This window comes from Garra rufa, chromosome 9, assembly GCF_049309525.1.
Source record: "Garra rufa chromosome 9, GarRuf1.0, whole genome shotgun sequence".
Taxonomy (NCBI): Eukaryota; Metazoa; Chordata; class Actinopteri; order Cypriniformes; family Cyprinidae; genus Garra; species Garra rufa.
Window position 1 is genome coordinate 1,159,420 of NC_133369.1, and position 23,175 is coordinate 1,182,594.

The 23,175-nt window shown below is 36.5% G+C and overlaps 1 protein-coding gene across 1 annotated transcript; it reads left to right on the forward strand.

Annotated features, from left to right (window-relative positions):
* Positions 1 to 3,117: 3,117 nt before the first annotated feature.
* kdf1a (keratinocyte differentiation factor 1a) lies at positions 3,118 to 23,175 on the forward strand. Its single transcript, XM_073847926.1, has 4 exons — positions 3,118 to 3,355; positions 6,810 to 7,852; positions 18,723 to 18,800; positions 22,619 to 23,175. The coding sequence occupies exons 2-4, from the start codon at positions 6,829 to 6,831 to the stop codon at positions 22,669 to 22,671; spliced, it is 1,155 nt and encodes a 384-aa protein (XP_073704027.1). The 5' UTR covers positions 3,118 to 3,355; positions 6,810 to 6,828; the 3' UTR covers positions 22,672 to 23,175.

Consider the following 23,175-nt stretch of genomic DNA (forward strand, 5'->3'; position numbering starts at 1 on the left):
CCCCATACAATGTGTAGTTGTCTATTGCTACAAATATACCCTAAGACTGGTTTTGTTTCTACTTAAGACTGGTTTTGTGGTCCAGGGTCACATTGAAGAGTGTGAACTAAAAGCCACAAAACCCTACATGTGCATCTGTATGCATAAACTGAAATTAAACTTTTTTTTACACAAACTTTATTGTTAAAAACTGATGATTATCATCCGATGAGTTCAAAATGTCTGATTTATCAGTGTGTTGTTGTTGTCTTGCCGTGTTTTGTAGACACTATAAGGAAACGTAAAGACACACTGAATGACTTCTCATGTGTATCTAACCCTGTTTGACCAAATTACGGCCTCCGTTATATTTCATAACCCTATTCACCAGATTAAAACGCTCCTCTCCATCACATTATCCGGTGCTGCCCACCGTGTTCGCTCCTACAGATTGTGTCCTCAATATTTCTCCACGGTTGAGGAAAGGAGGAAAATGAAGGGGAGTTTGGGGGGAAAATGGGGCACAATGAAGGATTTGGAGTGTAATGTTCCCTGCGAGCACATGGCGAATCTGTCTGTGTGTGCATGTGTGCTTTCTAGAGCTTGGAACTAATGACTGCAATTGATCAAGACCAGACAGCCCATATTAATCTGTGTCTCCGCTTTTGGCAAAGCAGTACATTACAGCATGTTTGAAAAACCACCTCTAGGGGTGTGTGTGTGTGTGTGTGTGTGTGTGTGTGTGTGTGTGTCTATACAGTTATGTTTCATAACATTACAACCTAGTACACTTAGAGGAAATCTAAAATGCTCCTGTTTCTATGTAAAGCAGTGAAAGTTAATCTGTAGTGCAGGAATGACACTTGCATCATTCAATCTTTAAAAAAAAAAAAAAATTCTAGAGAAGAAATGCTTTATGGCTGAGCAAGGCAAAAGTTTACATACACCTTGCAGAATCTGCAAAATGTTAATTATTTGAGCAAAATAAGAGGAATCATACAGTACAAAATGCATGTTATTGTTTATTTAGTACTGACCTGAATAAGATATTTCACATAAAAGATGTTTACATATAGTCCAAAATCATAGTTGAATTTATAAAATTCCAGCATTTTTGTGTATTTGAACCCTTTCCAGCAATAACTGTATGATTTTGAGATCTATCTTTTCACACTGAGGACAACTGAGGGACTCATATGCAACTATTACAGAAGGTTCAAACACTCACTGATGCTCCAGAAGGAAAAACATGCATTAAGAGCCGAGGGGGTGAAAACTTTTGTAATTTGAAGATCAGGGTAAAATTTAACTTTTGTCTTCTGTAGCTTCCGAAGGGCAACACTAAATGAAAAAATAAGATTCTTAAGCAAAATAAGAAAAATGTACACATCCTCATTCCGTTCAAAAGTTTTCACCCCTGGCTCTTAATGCATGTTTTTTTTCCTTCTGGAGCATCAGTGAGTGTTTGAACCTTCTGTAATAGTTGCATATGATTCTCTCAGTTGTCCTCAGTGTGAAAAGATGGATCTCAGATTCATACAGTCATTGTTGGAAAGGGTTCAAATACACAAAAATGCTGGAAAACCAAAGAATTTGTGGGAGCTGAAGGATTTTTCTGAAGAACAGCAGACAGTTTAACTGTTCAGGACAAACAAGGGACTCATGAACAACTGTCACTAAACAAAACACAGCTGTGGATCATTCGGGTAACAACACAGTATTAAGAATCAAGTGTCAATCAAGGCATTTTTATAAACTGAACTATTATTTCTCTTGTGGACTATATGTAAAGCATTTTATGTGAAATATTTTATTCAGGTCAGTATTAAATAAAAAACAAAACAAAATGTATTTTGCATGATCCCTCTTATTTTGGTCAAATAATTTACATTTTGCAAATTCTGCAAGGTTTAAACTTTTGACCCCAACTGTATATTACTTTTGAGGATTTATATTCACAATTTTGATTTCCTGACATTTTTCTTAGTTTTTCAATGATTGTCTGTTTGTTTGCACGTTTGTTTGCACATTATGTATGAATTCAGGACTTTTCAACCCTGAAGATGTTGTCCATCTCAGATGCTAATACTGTTGACATTGCATCTATATTTGTGACCCTGGACCACAAAACCAGTCATAAGGGTAAATTTGATGATGAATGGTTTGTTAGGATAGGACAATATTTGGCTGAGATACAACTATTTGAAAATGTGTAATCTGAGGGTGCAAAAAAAACTTAAATATTAAGAAAATCGCCTTTAAAGTTGTGCAAATGAAGCTCTCAATGCATATTACTAATTAAAAATTAAGTTCTGATATATGTACGGTAGGAAATTTACAAAATATCTTCATGGAACATGATCTTAATATCCTAATGATTTTTGGCATAAAGAAAAATCTATAATTTTGACCCATAAACTACAAAAAAATACTTTTCTTACTTAGGATTTTTTTGTGTTGTTTCCAGCCACAATATCTAAAAATTCTTAAATCAAGGAGGATTTTCTATACGAGTAAAAAAAAAAAAAAAAATGTCTTGTTTTCAGAAAAAACAAGTCAAAATTAAGTGTGTTTTGGCTTGAAACAAGCAAAATAATCCGCCAATGGGGTAAAAAAAAATCGTATCTGTTTAAAATATGATTTTTTTTTTTCTTACCCCACTGGCAGATTATTTAACTTGTTCCAATCAAAAACTCACTTAATTTTGACTTGTTTTTTTTTTTTTTTTTTACTCCTAAGGAAAATCCTTCTTGATTTAACAAGACAAAAATGTAAGTAAGAAAAGCATTTTTTGCAGTGAACAATGTATTTTTAGTTATTATTACAAATATACCCATGCTACTTTAGTTAATTGGACTGTACTCATATTTTCTTAAGATGTTAAAACAGTTTTTGAGTTTGGAGCATGACAAGTACCTCATAAGTAATTTGTTGTCCACACTACACTATATAAACACTGACAATATTACATTAACGTTTTATTGGATTTGAAGGAAAGCAACAGTAAACGAACCAAAACGGACAAACGGTATTTGGGTTTAAGCAACACATCCGTTTTCAAGGAGCTGACGTCACTGCTTACCTGTAAGTGGGCGTTGGATTTACCTGTAGCCGCAGGTAAAATACGGCGCGGCGGGGGCGAAGGAACGAATCTTACCGATCAAAGCTTTAGTATGAGCCCAATCTGAAAGCGCGTGTTGCGCGACGAAATCGAAACGTTTGACCCATTTTCAGTCACTGGATCAAAACAAAGATCGATGAAGTGGAGGCTATAACGCGTCAGGAGGAACTTATTTCACACTCTGGCTACTTCCGCGATCTTGAACGGCTAGAAGTTGCGTTCAAAACAACTGAAGATTTCATCCGAGCCTATGCGGTAAGTGTCTGACAATTTGACAAACCATCTGCTCCGCCAAAGACGCGCTAGAACGCTCTGGATCAATGGATCCTAGTGGACACGTTTTTAGTTTGGACGGCCAAATTGGGTGTAATGGGACTTTTCAAAGCATTATAGCAAGAAATATTTCTGTTTAGTCGATAAATATTGTTCTCGTACAGCTGTGGCATATAGACGAGTCTAGTTGGATGCTATTAAAAAGCATTTTAATATTGCTGCATTTTTACCAATTCATGCAATGCATGGAAAAAACTCCAAATAAAGTTTTTGGGACTGGCCGGAGCGCACTTTACAGGCCTGCCCTAGCTCTGACTTAACTCTGTCTACACTGATTATGATTATGAAATTATGAAACAACCAGTTCCTTCTATGGATATATTTTTGGGTATTTCCTTCCCATCCAGTTTAGACAGTCTCACAAGAAAGTTGAGGACAAATGACAACACTTATCTATATCTATATCTTTCTCAGGCATTCACAGTTTAGATGAGCGTTCTGGGAATTGGTGAACGGATTCGGCGAAAAAGCTCGATTCTAGACAAAGAACGCAATCCTTGAGTCAAACACTGACTGTATGAAAGGTGAAGTCACAAGGGAGTGTATTTAAAAACACATGTAAAAATTAGTAACTTGATGATCGGGTAATTCCTGCCCACCAAAGAGAACCCTCTTTCCTAAATTTAAACACGCCGCATGGGTTGTTTGTTGGCATGTTTGGTTCCATGAAGAATCTTAAACATCCATGGAAGTTTTCTTGCTTCTTTATAATGGAGAACCCTCCAAAATGGTTCTTCTGTGGCGCTTATTTATGAATGTAAACAAGATCCAGCTTATATTTGTCACGTGTAATATTACAATTCAGATATCTGACTGCTCTAAATGGTGCTTTCCAGGCTTGCATAAATAAACAAGCATTCTATGCTATCTAGATACAGATCAGCTTGCTGTTGACAAGTTTGAAATGCCTTTTGGAACACATGTAGACAGAATGAAGGCGTCCACTATACTCTATTTTGACCCAGTTGGTGTAGTGGTGCAATGTTGATGATTAATTAATTTCATAAATTAAATTGATTTTAACCAGCATTTTTCAGTTGCGTTTTTTGTTTTTTTGTTTTTGTTAAATCTCCTCCAGGCTTGAGGAAGTCGTTGTGCAATAAATGAGAAATCTTAGGCCTGTTTATAAGATTAGTTCATTCCGGAACAACAAATTACAGATAATGTACTCACCCCCTTGTCGTCTAAAATGTTCATGTCTTTCTTTCTTCAGTCGTAAATAAAGTTTTTTGAGGAAAACATTTCAGGAATGTTCTCCATATAGTGGACTTCCAAAATGCAGTTTAAATCCAGCTTCTAAGGGCTCTAAATAATCCCAGCCGAGGAAGAAAGGTCTTATCTTGCAAAACGATTGGTTATTTTTTAAAAACAATTACAATTTATACACTTATTAACCACAAATACTTCTGCAGCGATGGAGGACGATCTTAAAGTTGGAGGAGAAAATGAGATGGGAGTTTTTACATACCCTAACTGTGTTGAACTGGAGTGCAAGATGAGCATTTGTGGTTAAATAGTGTATACAAATTAATTTATAAGAAAATGAACTATTGTTTGGCTATATAAGACCCTTCTTCCTCAGCTGGGATTGTTTCGAGTAATTTGAAGCTGCATTTAAACTGCATTTTTGGAAGTTCGGGCCACCATAGAAGTCCACTATATGGAGAACATTCCTGAAATGTTTTCCTCACACAAGTATTTCTTTACGACTGAAGAAAGACAGACATGAACATCTTGAATGACAATGTACATTTTTCTTCTGGAAGTGAGCTAATCCGTTAACACTGTACATGGAATCATAACGGCCATTTATCTTTGCAGTCATTGTTTACACTGGATTTTTTGGCTCTGTTTCTGTTTTGAACATTTCTTTGAAATATAGCAAGGCCTGTTTCACACATCTTTCATTGGCATGTATGCGTATTTACTTTATGTTTGCCATAAATAATAAAATGCTTAGAAGAACTTGATTGAGAACTACAAACCACATTATAAGACCATCACAATTAAATGATGAAATCTAAAAGTTGCACTGTAAACTCCTTGAATGTATCTTGCATCAAAACCGACAGGTGTCTTTTCTTTATTTGTCAGTTTATATTGCTCCATAAAAGCCTACACTCTTAAAAATAAAGGTTCCTGTTTTTACAGTAATGCCATAGATAAACCATTTTTGGTTCCCCAAAGAACCTTTCAGTGAACAGTCCCTAAAATAACAATTTAGAAGAACATTTCACAAATCTAAAGAACCTATCTGCAGGGTCATTCTGTGTCAACTCAACCAGAGGTCTCTGGCTCAAATTGTGGATTTTGCTAATATTTTTTGATGAATGATAAACGTGTACAGTGATGAAAGCCAAAATATTAAATGCTATGGATGAATATTTACTGAGTAATGCACTATTTTGTAGAGGGGGGTCAAAATGGCAATTTTCACCTGAGATTCAGAGCCAAATTTAAGGGGGTTAAAAATGACTTCGGAAAGATGACAGCATCATCATGTTGTTTTTATAAAGAGATTGGGATGTCTGTTAGTAAAATCTGTTGACTTTAGCAATCTTTGATACATTATGTGCCAATGGTGACCATTAAAAAATAGGGAAACGGCACAAGTTTGCGTGCCTGTAACTCCAGAAGTATTATAGATATAATAATACAATTTTAGATATTGGGTCTTAACAAACTTTCCTTCTGGCATCTTAATTTTTAATGTGATATTGGAATTTCATTATAGCTCCAGGAATAAATGTTAAAATGAACACATTTTCAGTGGTCAAAAATCAAATGTGGGTCAATTTGCAAAAATATGATGCTTATTTTCTTTGGAAGAGGAATGTCTGAAGAACAGATAATGTTGAAACGAGAGAGATCTTGTTTCCCTCTGTCAAAAGAACTGCATACCTATTGCCATAAATATTCTTTTTCTAAAGTTTTCGTGCCTGTAACTCAAAATGTATTAAAGATATTGCAATATAATTTTAGACACCAGTTCTAAATCAACTTTTCTTTTGGATTGTTAATTTTTAAGGCCCTACATCGCTCACTCTCAGAGATATGGGAACCTCAATGAGGCATTCAGATGTTCAATATTAAACATTTTCAGTGGTTGAAAACCATATGTTGGTAAGTTTGTATACAGCTGATTTGACCAATTTCTTCATAGAACCATTGATGCCAACAAAGAACCAATATTTTTAAGAGTGTAAATTGCAAATAATGCTGTATTGTTATCATGCATCTCTGCAAAATGACCTTGGTTGCACCAATATCCATCCTGTTGAAATGGGCTCTGTTCTAGTTAGATATGGCTAAGAAGCCATGTTTAGTGAACTTTCTCAGCTCTTGATGCAATAATGTTTATCCTATGTCCTTGCAGGTCCTGAATGTGCTGAGTTATGCCTGGCCACAGCACAGGAACAAATCACAAGACGCGTCCTCATAGCTCCAGCCGTTCTAGGGCCGATGGCTACAGGCAGAGCCGCACCTACTCCAGGGACAGCAACACCAGTCAGGAGACCTGCAAGGAGAACTACAGCGAGCAACCTCGTAGCATAGACTCGCAGTTCCCCCATAAAACCCATCCTCACTACGCCAATGGACGAGGCTCAGAAACCCTGGGCTTCATTCCAGGGTCCGCAGACTCTCCTCAGGGTACGCAAGCTTGTGGTTCCTGCGCCTCGCTTGGCTGGAGCGGTTGCAAAGCTCTGCTGTGTTGCATTCTGACTTGTGGGCTTTACGGCTCTCGCAAACCCTGCTTGCCGGCCAACGAGAGCTCCACTGACAACCCTTTAAAAGTCGAGCCAGAGCCGCGGAAACCTAATGGATTGGCTCTGTCCAATCCTACGTGCGGGGTAAGCCTTGAACCGAGCAAGCCGAGGCAGTTACCGAGCTCTGGCAGCTTCAGGTATGGCGATGTCTATTTCGCTGGGAAGAAAGTGGAGTACCCTGGCAATTCAGAAGCGCCTCCAAGACGGACCAGGACGGCCGGGAAGGGCGACAACAACCAGCGTCCCATCAGCAACACTAGCATCTACTCAAGGGAGGATTTGGATCTAGACGACCTGGACGACGGCGGCACTGACATCGACTCGCTAATCACTAAAAAGCTTCTGGAACTTTATAAAATGCACCAGATTGAACAACTGGCCAAATGCACGTCTGACGTGTCTTTCTCCCGTAAAACCAACGAGATCAGCGATCTGATCAACAGCATTGCTCAGGACTACAACTTGGAGGAGCAGGAAGCTGAGTGTCGGTTGGTGCACGGCGTCATACGGATTAGCACCCGCAACAAGTCCTCGAAAGGTTACAAAAGCAAAGACTATAAATCGCATGATGCAATGCAGCACACTAACGGGAGGAGGGATGGAACGCTGCCGGATAGCGGGAACGAGACCATGACCTTCACTTTTAGTGATGGTAAGTGAGGTTGGATAAGTACAATGGCAAAATCTAAGATTACGAGAATAAAGTGGAATGTTTCGAGAGTAAAGTCGCAGTATTTCGAGAGTGAAGTCGCAGTATTTTGAGAGTAAAGATGCAATATTACAAGAATAAAGTCGCAGTATTTCGAGAGTAAAGTCGCAGTATTTTGAGAGTAAAGATGCAATATTACAAGAATAAAGTCGCAGTATTTCGAGAGTGAAGTCGCAGTATTTTGAGAGTAAAGATGCAATATTACAAGAATAAAGTCGCAGTATTTCATGAGTGAAGTCGCAGTATTTTGAGAGTAAAGATGCAATTTTACAAGAATAAAGTCGCAGTATTTCGTGAGTGAAGTCGCAGTATTTTGAGAGTAAAGATGCAATATTACAAGAATAAAGTCGCAGTATTTCGAGAGTAAAGATGCAATATTACAAGAATAAAGTCGCAGTATTTTGAGAGTAAAGATGCAATATTACAAGAATAAAGTCGCAGTATTTCGAGAGTGAAGTCGCAGTATTTTGAGAGTAAAGATGCAATATTACAAGAATAAAGTCGCAGTATTTCGAGAGTGAAGTCGCAGTATTTTGAGAGTAAAGATGCAATATTACAAGAATAAAGTCGCAGTATTTCGTGAGTGAAGTCGCAGTATTTTGAGAGTAAAGATGCAATTTTACAAGAATAAAGTCGCAGTATTTCGTGAGTGAAGTCGCAGTATTTTGAGAGTAAAGATGCAATTTTACAAGAATAAAGTCGCAGTATTTCGTGAGTGAAGTCGCAGTATTTTGAGAGTAAAGATGCAATATTACAAGAATAAAGTCGCAGTATTTCGAGAGTGAAGTCGCAGTATTTTGAGAGTAAAGATGCAATATTACAAGAATAAAGTCGCAGTATTTCGAGAGTAAAGTCGCAGTATTTTGAGAGTAAATATGCAATATTACAAGAATAAAGTCGCAGTATTTCGAGAGTAAAGTCGCAGTATTTTGAGAGTAAAGATGCAATTTTACAAGAATAAAGTCGCAGTATTTCGAGAGTAAAGTCGCAGTATTTTGAGAGTAAAGATGCAATTTTACAAGAATAAAGTCGCAGTATTTCGAGAGTGAAGTCGCAGTATTTTGAGAGTAAAGATGCAATATTACAAGAATAAAGTCGCAGTATTTCGAGAGTGAAGTCGCAGTATTTTGAGAGTAAAGATGCAATATTACAAGAATAAAGTCGCAGTATTTCGAGAGTAAAGTCGCAGTATTTTGAGAGTAAAGATGCAATATTACAAGAATAAAGTCGCAGTATTTCGAGAGTGAAGTCGCAGTATTTTGAGAGTAAAGATGCAATATTACAAGAATAAAGTCGCAGTATTTCGAGAGTGAAGTCGCAGTATTTTGAGAGTAAAGATGCAATTTTACAAGAATAAAGTCGCAGTATTTCGAGAGTGAAGTCGCAGTATTTTGAGAGTAAAGATGCAATATTACAAGAATAAAGTCGCAGTATTTCGAGAGTGAAGTCGCAGTATTTTGAGAGTAAAGATGCAATATTACAAGAATAAAGTCGCAGTATTTCGAGAGTAAAGTCGCAGTATTTTGAGAGTAAAGATGCAATATTACAAGAATAAAGTCGCAGTATTTCGAGAGTGAAGTCGCAGTATTTTGAGAGTAAAGATGCAATATTACAAGAATAAAGTCGCAGTATTTCGAGAGTAAAGTCGCAGTATTTTGAGAGTAAATATGCAATATTACAAGAATAAAGTCGCAGTATTTCGAGAGTGAAGTCGCAGTATTTTGAGAGTAAAGATGCAATATTACAAGAATAAAGTCGCAGTATTTCGAGAGTGAAGTCGCAGTATTTTGAGAGTAAAGATGCAATATTACAAGAATAAAGTCGCAGTATTTCGAGAGTGAAGTCGCAGTATTTTGAGAGTAAAGATGCAATATTACAAGAATAAAGTCGCAGTATTTCGTGAGTGAAGTCGCAGTATTTTGAGAGTAAAGATGCAATTTTACAAGAATAAAGTCGCAGTATTTCGTGAGTGAAGTCGCAGTATTTTGAGAGTAAAGATGCAATATTACAAGAATAAAGTCGCAGTATTTCGAGAGTAAAGATGCAATATTACAAGAATAAAGTCGCAGTATTTCGAGAGTAAAGATGCAATATTACAAGAATAAAGTCGCAGTATTTCGAGAGTAAAGATGCAATATTACAAGAATAAAGTCGCAGTATTTCGAGAGTGAAGTCGCAGTATTTTGAGAGTAAAGATGCAATATTACAAGAATAAAGTCGCAGTATTTCGTGAGTGAAGTCGCAGTATTTTGAGAGTAAAGATGCAATTTTACAAGAATAAAGTCGCAGTATTTCGTGAGTGAAGTCGCAGTATTTTGAGAGTAAAGATGCAATATTACAAGAATAAAGTCGCAGTATTTCGAGAGTAAAGATGCAATATTACAAGAATAAAGTCGCAGTATTTCGAGAGTAAAGATGCAATATTACAAGAATAAAGTCGCAGTATTTCGAGAGTAAAGATGCAATATTACAAGAATAAAGTCGCAGTATTTCGAGAGTGAAGTCGCAGTATTTTGAGTGTAAAGATGCAATATTACAAGAATAAAGTCGCAGTATTTCGAGAGTGAAGTCGCAGTATTTTGAGAGTAAAGATGCAATATTACAAGAATAAAGTCGCAGTATTTCGTGAGTGAAGTCGCAGTATTTTGAGAGTAAAGATGCAATATTACAAGAATAAAGTCGCAGTATTTCGAGAGTAAAGATGCAATATTACAAGAATAAAGTCGCAGTATTTCGAGAGTGAAGTCGCAGTATTTTGAGAGTAAAGATGCAATATTACAAGAATAAAGTCGCAGTATTTCGAGAGTGAAGTCGCAGTATTTTGAGAGTAAAGATGCAATTTTACAAGAATAAAGTCGCAGTATTTCGTGAGTGAAGTCGCAGTATTTTAAGAGTAAAGATGCAATATTACAAGAATAAAGTCGCAGTATTTCGAGAGTGAAGTCGCAGTATTTTGAGAGTAAAGATGCAATATTACAAGAATAAAGTCGCAGTATTTCGTGAGTGAAGTCGCAGTATTTTGAGAGTAAAGATGCAATATTACAAGAATAAAGTCGCAGTATTTCGAGAGTAAAGATGCAATATTACAAGAATAAAGTCGCAGTATTTCGAGAGTGAAGTCGCAGTATTTTGAGAGTAAAGATGCAATATTACAAGAATAAAGTCGCAGTATTTCGAGAGTGAAGTCGCAGTATTTTGAGAGTAAAGATGCAATTTTACAAGAATAAAGTCGCAGTATTTCGTGAGTGAAGTCGCAGTATTTTGAGAGTAAAGTCGCAGTATTTCGAGAGTGAAGTCGCAGTATTTTGAGAGTAAAGATGCAATATTACAAGAATAAAGTCGCAGTATTTCGAGAGTGAAGTCGCAGTATTTTGAGAGTAAAGATGCAATATTACAAGAATAAAGTCGCAGTATTTCGAGAGTGAAGTCGCAGTATTTTGAGAGTAAAGATGCAATATTACAAGAATAAAGTCGCAGTATTTCGTGAGTGAAGTCGCAGTATTTTGAGAGTAAAGATGCAATATTACAAGAATAAAGTCGCAGTATTTCGAGAGTAAAGATGCAATATTACAAGAATAAAGTCGCAGTATTTCGAGAGTGAAGTCGCAGTATTTTGAGAGTAAAGATGCAATATTACAAGAATAAAGTCGCAGTATTTCGAGAGTGAAGTCGCAGTATTTTGAGAGTAAAGATGCAATTTTACAAGAATAAAGTCGCAGTATTTCGTGAGTGAAGTCGCAGTATTTTAAGAGTAAAGATGCAATATTACAAGAATAAAGTCGCAGTATTTCGAGAGTGAAGTCGCAGTATTTTGAGAGTAAAGATGCAATATTACAAGAATAAAGTCGCAGTATTTCGAGAGTAAAGATGCAATATTACAAGAATAAAGTCGCAGTATTTCGAGAGTGAAGTCGCAGTATTTTGAGAGTAAAGATGCAATATTACAAGAATAAAGTCGCAGTATTTCGAGAGTGAAGTCGCAGTATTTTGAGAGTAAAGATGCAATTTTACAAGAATAAAGTCGCAGTATTTCGTGAGTGAAGTCGCAGTATTTTGAGAGTAAAGATGCAATATTACAAGAATAAAGTCGCAGTATTTCGAGAGTGAAGTCGCAGTATTTTGAGAGTAAAGATGCAATTTTACAAGAATAAAGTCGCAGTATTTCGTGAGTGAAGTCGCAGTATTTTGAGAGTAAAGATGCAATATTACAAGAATAAAGTCGCAGTATTTCGTGAGTGAAGTCGCAGTATTTTGAGAGTAAAGATGCAATATTACAAGAATAAAGTCGCAGTATTTCGAGAGTGAAGTCGCAGTATTTTGAGAGTAAAGATGCAATATTACAAGAATAAAGTCGCAGTATTTCGTGAGTGAAGTCGCAGTATTTCGAGAGTAAAGTCGCAGTATTTCGTGAGTGAAGTCGCAGTATTTCGAGAGTAAAGTCGCAGTATTTCGAGAGTAAAGTCGCAGTATTTCGAGAGTAAAGTCGCAGTATTTCGTGAGTGAAGTCGCAGTATTTTGAGAGTAAAGATGCAATATTACAAGAATAAAGTCGCAGTATTTCGAGAGTGAAGTCGCAGTATTTTGAGAGTAAAGTCGCAGTATTTCGAGAGTAAAGTCGCAGTATTTCGAGAGTAAAGTCGCAGTATTTCGAGAGTAAAGTCGCAGTATTTCGAGAGTAAAGTCGCAGTATTTCGAGAGTAAAGTCGCAGTATTTCGAGAGTAAAGTCGCAGTATTTCGTGAGTGAAGTCGCAGTATTTTGAGAGTAAAGATGCAATATTACAAGAATAAAGTCGCAGTATTTCGAGAGTGAAGTCGCAGTATTTTGAGAGTAAAGATGCAATATTACAAGAATAAAGTCGCAGTATTTCGAGAGTGAAGTCGCAGTATTTTGAGAGTAAAGATGCAATTTTACAAGAATAAAGTCGCAGTATTTCGAGAGTGAAGTCGCAGTATTTCGAGAGTAAAGTCGCAGTATTTCGTGAGTGAAGTCGCAGTATTTCGAGAGTAAAGTCGCAGTATTTCGAGAGTAAAGTCGCAGTATTTCGAGAGTAAAGTCGCAGTATTTCGTGAGTGAAGTCGCAGTATTTTGAGAGTAAAGATGCAATATTACAAGAATAAAGTCGCAGTATTTCGAGAGTGAAGTCGCAGTATTTTGAGAGTAAAGATGCAATATTACAAGAATAAAGTCGCAGTATTTCGAGAGTGAAGTCGCAGTATTTTGAGAGTAAAGATGCAATATTACAAGAATAAAGTCGCAGTATTTCGTGAGTGAAGTCGCAGTATTTTGAGAGTAAAGATGCAATATTACAAGAATAAAGTCGCAGTATTTCGAGAGTGAAGTCGCAGTATTTTGAGAGTAAAGATGCAATTTTACAAGAATAAAGTCGCAGTATTTCGAGAGTAAAGATGCAATATTACAAGAATAAAGTCGCAGTATTTCGAGAGTAAAGTCGCAGTATTTCGAGAGTAAAGTCGCAGTATTTCGAGAGTAAAGATGCAATTTTACAAGAATAAAGTCGCAGTATTTCGAGAGTGAAGTCGCAGTATTTCGAGAGTAGAGTCGCAGTATTTCGTGAGTGAAGTCGCAGTATTTCGAGAGTAAAGTCGCAGTATTTCGAGAGTAAAGTCGCAGTATTTCGAGAGTAAAGTCGCAGTATTTCGTGAGTGTAGTCGCAGTATTTTGAGAGTAAAGATGCAATATTACAAGAATAAAGTCGCAGTATTTCGAGAGTGAAGTCGCAGTATTTTGAGAGTAAAGATGCAATATTACAAGAATAAAGTCGCAGTATTTCGAGAGTGAAGTCGCAGTATTTTGAGAGTAAAGATGCAATATTACAAGAATAAAGTCGCAGTATTTCGTGAGTGAAGTCGCAGTATTTTGAGAGTAAAGATGCAATATTACAAGAATAAAGTCGCAGTATTTCGAGAGTGAAGTCGCAGTATTTTGAGAGTAAAGATGCAATTTTACAAGAATAAAGTCGCAGTATTTCGAGAGTAAAGATGCAATATTACAAGAATAAAGTCGCAGTATTTCGAGAGTGAAGTCGCAGTATTTTGAGAGTAAAGATGCAATATTACAAGAATAAAGTCGCAGTATTTCGAGAGTGAAGTCGCAGTATTTTGAGAATAAAGTCGCAGTATTTCGAGAGTAAAGTCGCAGTATTTCGAGAGTGAAGTCGCAGTATTTCGAGAGTAAAGTCGCAGTATTTCGAGAGTAAAGTCGCAGTATTTCGAGAGTGAAGTCGCAGTATTTCGAGAGTAAAGTCGCAGTATTTCGAGAGTAAAGATGCAGTATTTCGAGAGTAAAGTCGCAGTATTTCGAGAGTGAAGTCGCAGTATTTCGAGAGTAAAGTCGCAGTATTTCGAGAGTAAAGATGCAGTATTTCGAGAGTAAAGTCGCAGTATTTCGAGAGTAAAGTCGCAGTATTTCGAGAGTAAAGTCGCAGTATTTCGAGAGTGAAGTCGCAGTATTTCGAGAGTGAAGTCGCAGTATTTCGAGAGTAAAGTCGCAGTATTTCGAGAGTAAAGATGCAGTATTTCGAGAGTGAAGTCGCAGTATTTTGAGAGTAAAGATGCAATTTTACAAGAATAAAGTTGCAGTATTTCGAGAGTAAAGTCGCAGTATTTCGAGAGTGAAGTCGCAGTATTTCGAGAGTAAAGGTGCAGTATTTCGAGAGTAAAGTCGCAGTATTTCGAGAGTAAAGTCGCAGTATTTCGAGAGTAAAGATGCAGTATTTCGAGAGTAAAGATGCAGTATTTCGAGAGTAAAGTCGCAGTATTTCGAGAGTAAAGTCGCAGTATTTCGAGAGTAAATATGCAATATTACAAGAATAAAGCCACAGTATTTTGAGAGTGAAGTCGCAGTATTTCGAGAATAAAGTCGCAGTATTTCGAGAGTGAAGTCGCAGTATTTTGAGAGTAAAGATGCAATTTTACAAGAATAAAGCCACAGTATTTCGAGAGTGAAGTCGCAGTATTTCGAGAGTAAAGTCGCAGTATTTCGAGAATAAAGTCGCAGTATTTCGAGAGTGAAGTCGCAGTATTTTGAGAGTAAAGATGCAATTTTACAAGAATAAAGTCGCAGTATTTCGAGAGTGAAGTCGCAGTATTTTGAGAGTAAAGATGCAATTTTACAAGAATAAAGTCGCAGTATTTCGAGAGTGAAGTCGCAGTATTTCGAGAGTAAAGTCGCAGTATTTCGAGAGTAAAGTCGCAGTATTTCGAGAGTAAAGATGCAGTATTTCGAGAGTAAAGATGCAGTATTTCGAGAGTGAAGTCGCAGTATTTTGAGAGTAAAGATGCAATTTTACAAGAATAAAGTCGCAGTATTTCGAGAGTGAAGTCGCAGTATTTTGAGAGTAAAGATGCAATTTTACAAGAATAAAGTCGCAGTATTTCGAGAGTGAAGTCGCAGTATTTCGAGAGTAAAGTCGCAGTATTTCGAGAGTAAAGTCGCAGTATTTCGAGAGTAAAGTCGCAGTATTTCGAGAGTAAAGTCGCAGTATTTCGAGAGTAAAGTCGCAGTATTTCGAGAGTAAAGATGCAGTATTTCGAGAGTAAAGATGCAGTATTTCGAGAGTAAAGATGCAGTATTTCGAGAGTAAAGTCGCAGTATTTCGAGAGTAAATATGCAATATTACAAGAATAAAGCCACAGTATTTCGAGAGTGAAGTCGCAGTATTTCGAGAGTGAAGTCGCAGTATTTCGAGAGTGAAGTCGCAGTATTTCGAGAGTGAAATCGCAGTATTTCGAGAGTAAAGTCGCAGTATTTTGAGAGTAAAGTCGCAGTATTTCGAGAGTAAATATGCAATATTACAAGAATAAAGCCACAGTATTTCGAGAGTGAAGTCGCAGTATTTCGAGAATAAAGTCGCAGTATTTCGAGAGTGAAGTCGCAGTATTTCGAGAGTGAAATCGCAGTATTTTGAGAGTAAAGTCGCAGTATTTTGAGAGTAAAGTCGCAGTATTTCGAGAGTAAAGATGCAATATTACAAGAATAAAGTCACAGTATTTCGAGTAGGGCTGCACGATATTGGGAAAATATGCGATATGCGATATTGTTGTTGAATATTGCGATAACGATATTTCTTGCGATATTTATTTTTAAAATTATTATTATTATTTTTAATATTATTGTCTATTTTTAATCATTTATATATGTAATGATCATACTAAAATAAACAGGTAAAAGATATTCTTCTGTCATCCGAATTAAATCTAACTTAATAGAAAATATGAGTACATCAACAAGATGTTTGTTTTCTTTATTATAGGTAGAGCCATTAAAATTGGAGATAACCACTGCATTTTTAAAGAATCTACAGTATAAATAACAAAAAATAAACGACCCAGTTCTTTCTTAGTCATTTAGACAATAAATGCAGCCATAATCAAAGTAGGCTACTGTTTCAAGGTAAGGTAAGGTAAACGTTATTGTCCTTTGCAGGGAAATTTGTCTTGGGCCCATCACCCATGCTGCAATCAATTGACAGACAAACAAAGCACACCAATAACAACACAAATAACACAACAATAAATAGATAAATGCATAACCCCAATAAAAATAAATAAATAAATAAAAATTAAATTTTACAGCTCCATACTACAATTATTTAACCACTTTATAGACACAGTGATGAATGAATTTTTAGATCTATTCATTCTACAATAAGGAACTCTAAACCTCCTCCCAGAAGGCAACAACTCATATTCTGTGTACAAAATGTGTGTTGAATCACAAAGAATCTTTAGCTTTAGCTTTAAGACAATTAGCTTGTCTTAGAATAGCCTTTTCATAGTCTGCAGTGATGTCTGTTCTTTAACAATATTCAAAGTGCAAATAGAGACCGAATTTTTGAAGCATGATACAGTTATAGACAACTACAAAACTTAATATAGCCCACATATTAATAACAGCCTAAATATGTTATGTAGCCTAATTTGCGCGCATTGTGGGTTCGCTCTCTAAACACGGGGTATTAAAACTGTATTTGAATGCGCGTGCGCGTGTTTCTTTTGGTTTCGTTTTAACGACCGCGCGAAACTCTCAGCAGTGCATAGCGTCCATTCTACAATAAAATAGATTGCTTTAACAAAACCTTGTTTTGAAAGTGGCAGGACACAAACGGGATTTTGAAAAAAGCGTGTCTCCACAGTGGAAATGATGCCTATGCGTGAGCGTAAGATTTGATTTGAATGTGTGCCGCGTTGTACAGTAGCCTATATTAAGACTGAGGCGGCAGAATTGTATTTGACAGAATGTGCGCGCTCTAACACGAAATATAGATTGTGTGGACCTTTTAACTGCCCACAGTAAAACATTGTCATATCACACACACCTAATTGCAATGCAGTTTGTGCAGATCCGGAACAGAGGATAGTTGAGAGAGAAAAAAAAACAGCCGGTTCCTAGTTCAGCGGAGCGCAGTGTCAGTGACAGGGAGTGACTGACGGCTAATATCTCAAAAGGTAATTAAAGGGAATAATATAAAGATTAAGTTTAAATGGTTATGTAATGCTGGAGAGAAAGGCGAACCTGTCACACTGCAGCTCACAGCAGTCTGTGCAGTAGTTAGCCTAGCGAAAGTTTTGTAAAGAAATGAAACCAATTAAATGCCATTTATCGCAACTTTCTGCGATACCAATATCGCATAGACTGTTATCTCGATAACGATATTTCTTCGATATATCGTGCAGCCCTAATTTCGAGAGTGAAGTCGCAGTATTTCGAGAGTAAAGATGCAATATTACAAGAATAAAGTCAAATTACTATGAAAATATAGTCAAAATTTTACGAGAAAAAAGTCAAAATGAAACAAGAAAAAAGTTCAAAGGTTTCAAAAATAAAGTCGAATACTACAAGATCAAAATCGAAATACTACGAGAGTAAAGTCGAAATGTTGCCAGATTAAAGTTAAAATTTTTTGAGAATAAAGTCGAAATACTACAAGATCAACATCGGAATACTATGAGAGTGTAGTCGAAATGTTTTATGTTTACTCTATTCTTTAGGCTTTATTTTTCGTAGTATTGTGACTGTACTCGCAATATTTCAACTTTATTCAAATTTTTAAGACTTTAGATTCGTAGTATATCTTGCAACATTTCAACTTTCGTTTCGACTCGTTTACTCTTGTAGTATTTCGATGTTGATCTTATAGTATTTCGACATTATTTTCGAAACTTTTCGACTATTCTCAAAATATTTAGATTTTATACTCAACTTTTTGACTTTATTCTCAAAACATTTTGACTTTGACGTAACATTGGCTAATCTAGAAACATTGACTTAATTCTCAAAATATTTTGACTTTGTTCTTAAAATATTTTTTTTATTTATTCACATTTAGATTTTCTTTTTAAATATTTAGATTTTGTTCTCGCAACATTTCTACTTTATTTTCAAAACACTTTTCTCGCAACATTGACTATTCTAGAAACATTTTGACTTTATTATCAAAATATTTAGACTTTATTCTCGCAACACTTTGACTATTCTCAAAATATTTCGATTTTATTATTGAAATATTTTGTCTTCTCAAAATATTTAAAAAAAATTTTCTCAAATATTTAGCTTTTATTCTCAAAACATTTTGACATTATTTCACAACGCTGACTATTCTAGAAACATTAAGACATTATTCTCGAAACATTTTGACTTTATTCTTGAAATAATGACCATCTCATAATCTTACATTTAAATTTTTTTTTTTTTTTTTTTTACTTGGCACTAAAACGGCATCATAGATAAGAGTGTCAGTAGGGCAAGATGATGTGTGAATGTCTTCTGATGGTTTTTCTCTTTCCCTGAAGGGGAACCCGAGGTGCTAGTGTCAGAATTGACACCGTCAGATGAGCTTGCCCGAAAAATGAGAGGCCACAGCGGGAAAAGTAAGTGTCTTGCTTTTTGCTCGTACCTTAAGGATGGCCTGATGGGAAAAGATGATTTACTGCCAGTCCGTACCATGGTGGAATTGCACCCTGAGGATGGCGTATTCTTTTCCCGATTCTGTTCCCAAAAGATTTCTCACTCATTCTCTACTTGAATTTGGCATTCCTGCCTTTGATGCACACCCCCCCACAAAGAATAATGCTCTATGTAAACCCTAGTTGCAGGGCCTAAAGCTCCTGACAGTGAACACTGAAGCGTCTCATGTCACTTTACAAACGTTCTTGAGGGGCCTTAGCTCGCCTCCAAGCGGTTCATCCAGTATTCCGCCATATCGGATCACATCTACCCTTCCTCACATAATGGTGCTGCTCTCATTATGTAACTCGTCTGAAGGTCTCACTTTTCTTGCGTTATGCTAAAGACATGTGCAAATGTGGTTGTCGCTTTATAAACCAAATGAAAATGTTTTTGACTAAAATTGTAGGTCAGTGATTACTTGGAGAAATTTTGCAGGCAAAAGAAGCGGGACCGAACGTGACAAAATACTGTGAATGGAATACATTAATATGAAGTAAACACACCTACCCTGAATAACTGCTTTCCAAACATATTTTATGAATCATTTGAAAATTTAGTTTTCCATGCAAACCTAAGCAAATAACCACCAAAATGAGCATCTCATCCATTGTGGGCAAGTCACTAAGGCCTTGTTTACACCTAGTATTAAGATGCATTTGTTTGATCAGATCACAAATAGATGAGGGAGACATATTCCTATTTACACCTGCTGTTTTAGTCCATCTTTTGTCTATTTCCTGATTTTTTTTTTCTATGAGGGGAGTCTCTATAAGCGGATGTATACATAGGCCTTTTCTGAACGCAAAAGGAGACTAAGTAAAATGATACAAAGAGCAGCAACTTTGATTGCTGTTTCCACACCAAACACTGAATTAGGAATGATAAGAGAAAATGTAGCTTTTTACATTTTTTCGCCTTCAAACCAAACTCACGATTTCAGATGGCAATGTTTACTAAACTGCTCAAAACTAGTCCAAAACTACCCCAACTGCGTCTCGAGGGGCTCCCCCAGTAAAAATCATTCCAGGGTCTAAAAATAATGTTATTGGGGTTTCTTCAACCCGCAGATGTAAAAAACGAACCCCAGCAACAGTGTTAAAGTAGCCCAATTCCTGCTGACTTGGCAACACTGGAGGAGGTGGTTTCTAGCTGTTGGAACACATTACATTAGAATTAGGAATGGTAAGAGAATTTTTTTTTTTTTTTTTTGCCTTTAAACCAAACTTAAGATTTAAGACAGCTAAGTTTTAGTAAGCTGTAAACTAGTTAGTGTGCATCCCGTAATAATTAAGAATTAATTGTAGGTGGATGGAGAGGAGATCAGGGTTGCCAGGTTTTCACAACAAAACCCACCCAATTGCTACTCAAAACTAGCCCAAAACTTGCCCAATTGTGTTTCGAGGGGGTCTCCCAGTAAAAATCGCATTCCGGGGGTAATATACGCAGTTTTTAGCGGGGATCCCCTAGTACATTTAGCATTCCATTGTCTAAATATAACATTATTTAAAAGAAGAGGCAAAGAGGCAACAGTGTTAAAGTAGCCCAAGACTTGGCAACACTGGAGTCTTTCGGAAAAATCTGATTGAATGGATTTTCAACTACCAAAGTGGTCAAAAGCGGTCAAGCTAAAAACATTTCAGACCCAGTTTACACCTATGTTTAGAGTTGTCCACTTGCGATTGGATTGACAAAAATGCATCTTAATGAAGTCGATGTATACTGAAAAACGTTTTTGCCTAAAATTGTAGTTCAGTGCTATTGATTACTCATTCTCATTTTGTAAACACACCAAACCTGAATAACTGTTTTCCAAACATAAAATTTTATGAGTCATTTTATAATATTGAAATGCAGTTTTCATACAAATCTGGCTGAGGAAATAACCACCAAAATTAGCATCTCATCCATATTTGGGTAAATAAATAGATGAGGGAGACATATTTCTATTTACACCTGCTGTTTTAGTCCATCTTTTGTCTATTTCTTGATTTTTTTTTTTCTATGAGGGGAGTCTCTATAAGCGGATGTTTATATGAGCCTTTTCTTAATGCAAAAAGAGACGATGTAAAATGATACGAAGAGCAGCAGCTTTCATTGCCATTTCCACACCGAACACTGTGGGTTTTGTGTTAGAATTAGGAATGGTAAGAGAAAATTTTGCTTTTTTTTGCCTTCAAACCAAACTTACAATTTCAGACAGCAAAGTTTGAGTTAGTGTGCATCCCGTAATAATAAAGAATTATCGGTGGGTGGATGGAGAGGAGATCAGGGTTGCCAGGTTTTCACAACAAAACCCACCCAATTGCTACTTAAAACTAGCCCGAAACTTGCCCAATTGTGTTTCAAGGGGGTCTCCCAGTAAAAATCGCATTCCGGGGGTAATATACGCAGTTTTTGGCAGGTTTTCCCGGTGCAGTTTACATTCTAGGGTCTAAATATAACTGGAGTTGCTGCTTCAACCCACAGACATGGAAAACAACTCGCGACTACTGTGTTAATGTAGTTTAAGGCTTGGCAACACTGGAGGAGGTGGTCTTTTGTGGCTGTTGGAACGCATTTGACTACATGAGCGTCTACACTATGAAATCAATCTGGTCGAATAGGTTTTCGACTACCGAAGTCGTCAAAAGCAGTTATGCTAAAAACATTTCAGACCCAGTTTACACCTATGTTTAGCGTTATCCATTTACGATTGGATTGACAAAAACGCATCTTACGCACGTTATGATTTCTTTGTTACTGGAAGTATATTATTGTGTATCCCATTTAAACACTTGCTGATTCTACGTAACTGTACCTTTATTTAGAATATGTGTGACCCAGGAGCACAAAACCAGTCATAAGGTTTTTTTTATTTATTGAGATTTATAGACCATCTGAAAGCTGAAATAATCTTTCTATTGATGAATGGTTTGGAGGGATTGGACAATATTTGGCTGAGATACTATTTTCAATCTGAGAGTGCAAAAAAAAAAAATCTAAATATATAAATGGCTTTTAAAGCTGTCCAAATTAAGTTCCGAGCAATGCATATTACTAATCAAAAATTAAGTTTTTATATATTTGCAGTAGGAAATTTACAAAGTATCTTCATGGAATGATTTTTGGCATGAAAGAAAAATGTATAATTTGGACCCATACCATGTATTTATATTGGCTACAAATATACCCGTGTTACTTAAGACAATATAATCTAGTCTTTAATTATAATATAGTCTGTATTGATCCAGTAGATCATTTCACATGGTTTTAAAACCAAGAGAGTATTTTACATCAACAACAAACACAAAACTATGTCCAGTCCCACTGCAAAAGTGATTTTCTTACTTAGACTTTTTGTCTTGTTTCCAGCCAAAATATCTACAAATTCTTAAATCAAGAAGGATTTTCTAGACGAGTAAAAATGGTCTTGTTTTCAGAAAAAAACCCAAGTCAAAATTGAGTTTTTGCTCAGAACAAGCTAAATAATCTTATTTCAAACAGAAAACAAGATTATTTTTCCTACCCCATTGGCAGATTATTGGCTTGTTTCAAAGCAAAAACACTTAATTTTGACTTTTTTTTTTTTTTCCTGAAAACAAGAAAATAATTTTTACTCATCTAGGAAATCCTTCTTGATTTAAGAACTTTGAGGTATTTTTGGGTTGGAAACTGGTTTTATGCTCCAGGGTCACATTTGTTGAATCCAGAGTTGTCCATGTTCAGATTGCTAAAGTCAACATGTTCTTTTTCTTCACAGATTACTACTCGAGCTCGGCCACAGACTCATCAGGGGCTCCGCTTCTGCGCTAACACGCCAGCTGTCCCCGTCTCAATTATTACAGCCTAACTAGTGTTCATCTCTGTACATGTGCTCCTCTCATATTTCAGTGAAAGCAGTTATTACGCTAAGGACAGTTTGTGTTCGCCTGAATGCCCAAAGATTGCTGTCGCCCCACAGCTTCTGTTAAACAAAGGAGGGAGCCTGTTGCAAAAAACCCTGCACTTGCCCGTTTCCCGCTGCCCTCGCCAGAAGCCATGTGGATCGTTACATAACGGACAAGTTTCCTGACCAAACCGTTGGCATCAAAGGGTATCTAAGTATTGGTTCTAATTATACTTTTAGAGACAAAAGTTGTGTCTAAAGTGGTGATGTATCTAGTAAATATGCATGTATTCAGCACTGATTAATAGCAACGGCAAACGAGTTGCTGTTCGTCGGACTGCTTTGCTCTGGTAGCCCGTCCTTCAAGTGTCGCCTCGGATGAACAATTTATTCTTGGTTTAAACGATTTAATGCAATAAATGTTGTTTTGG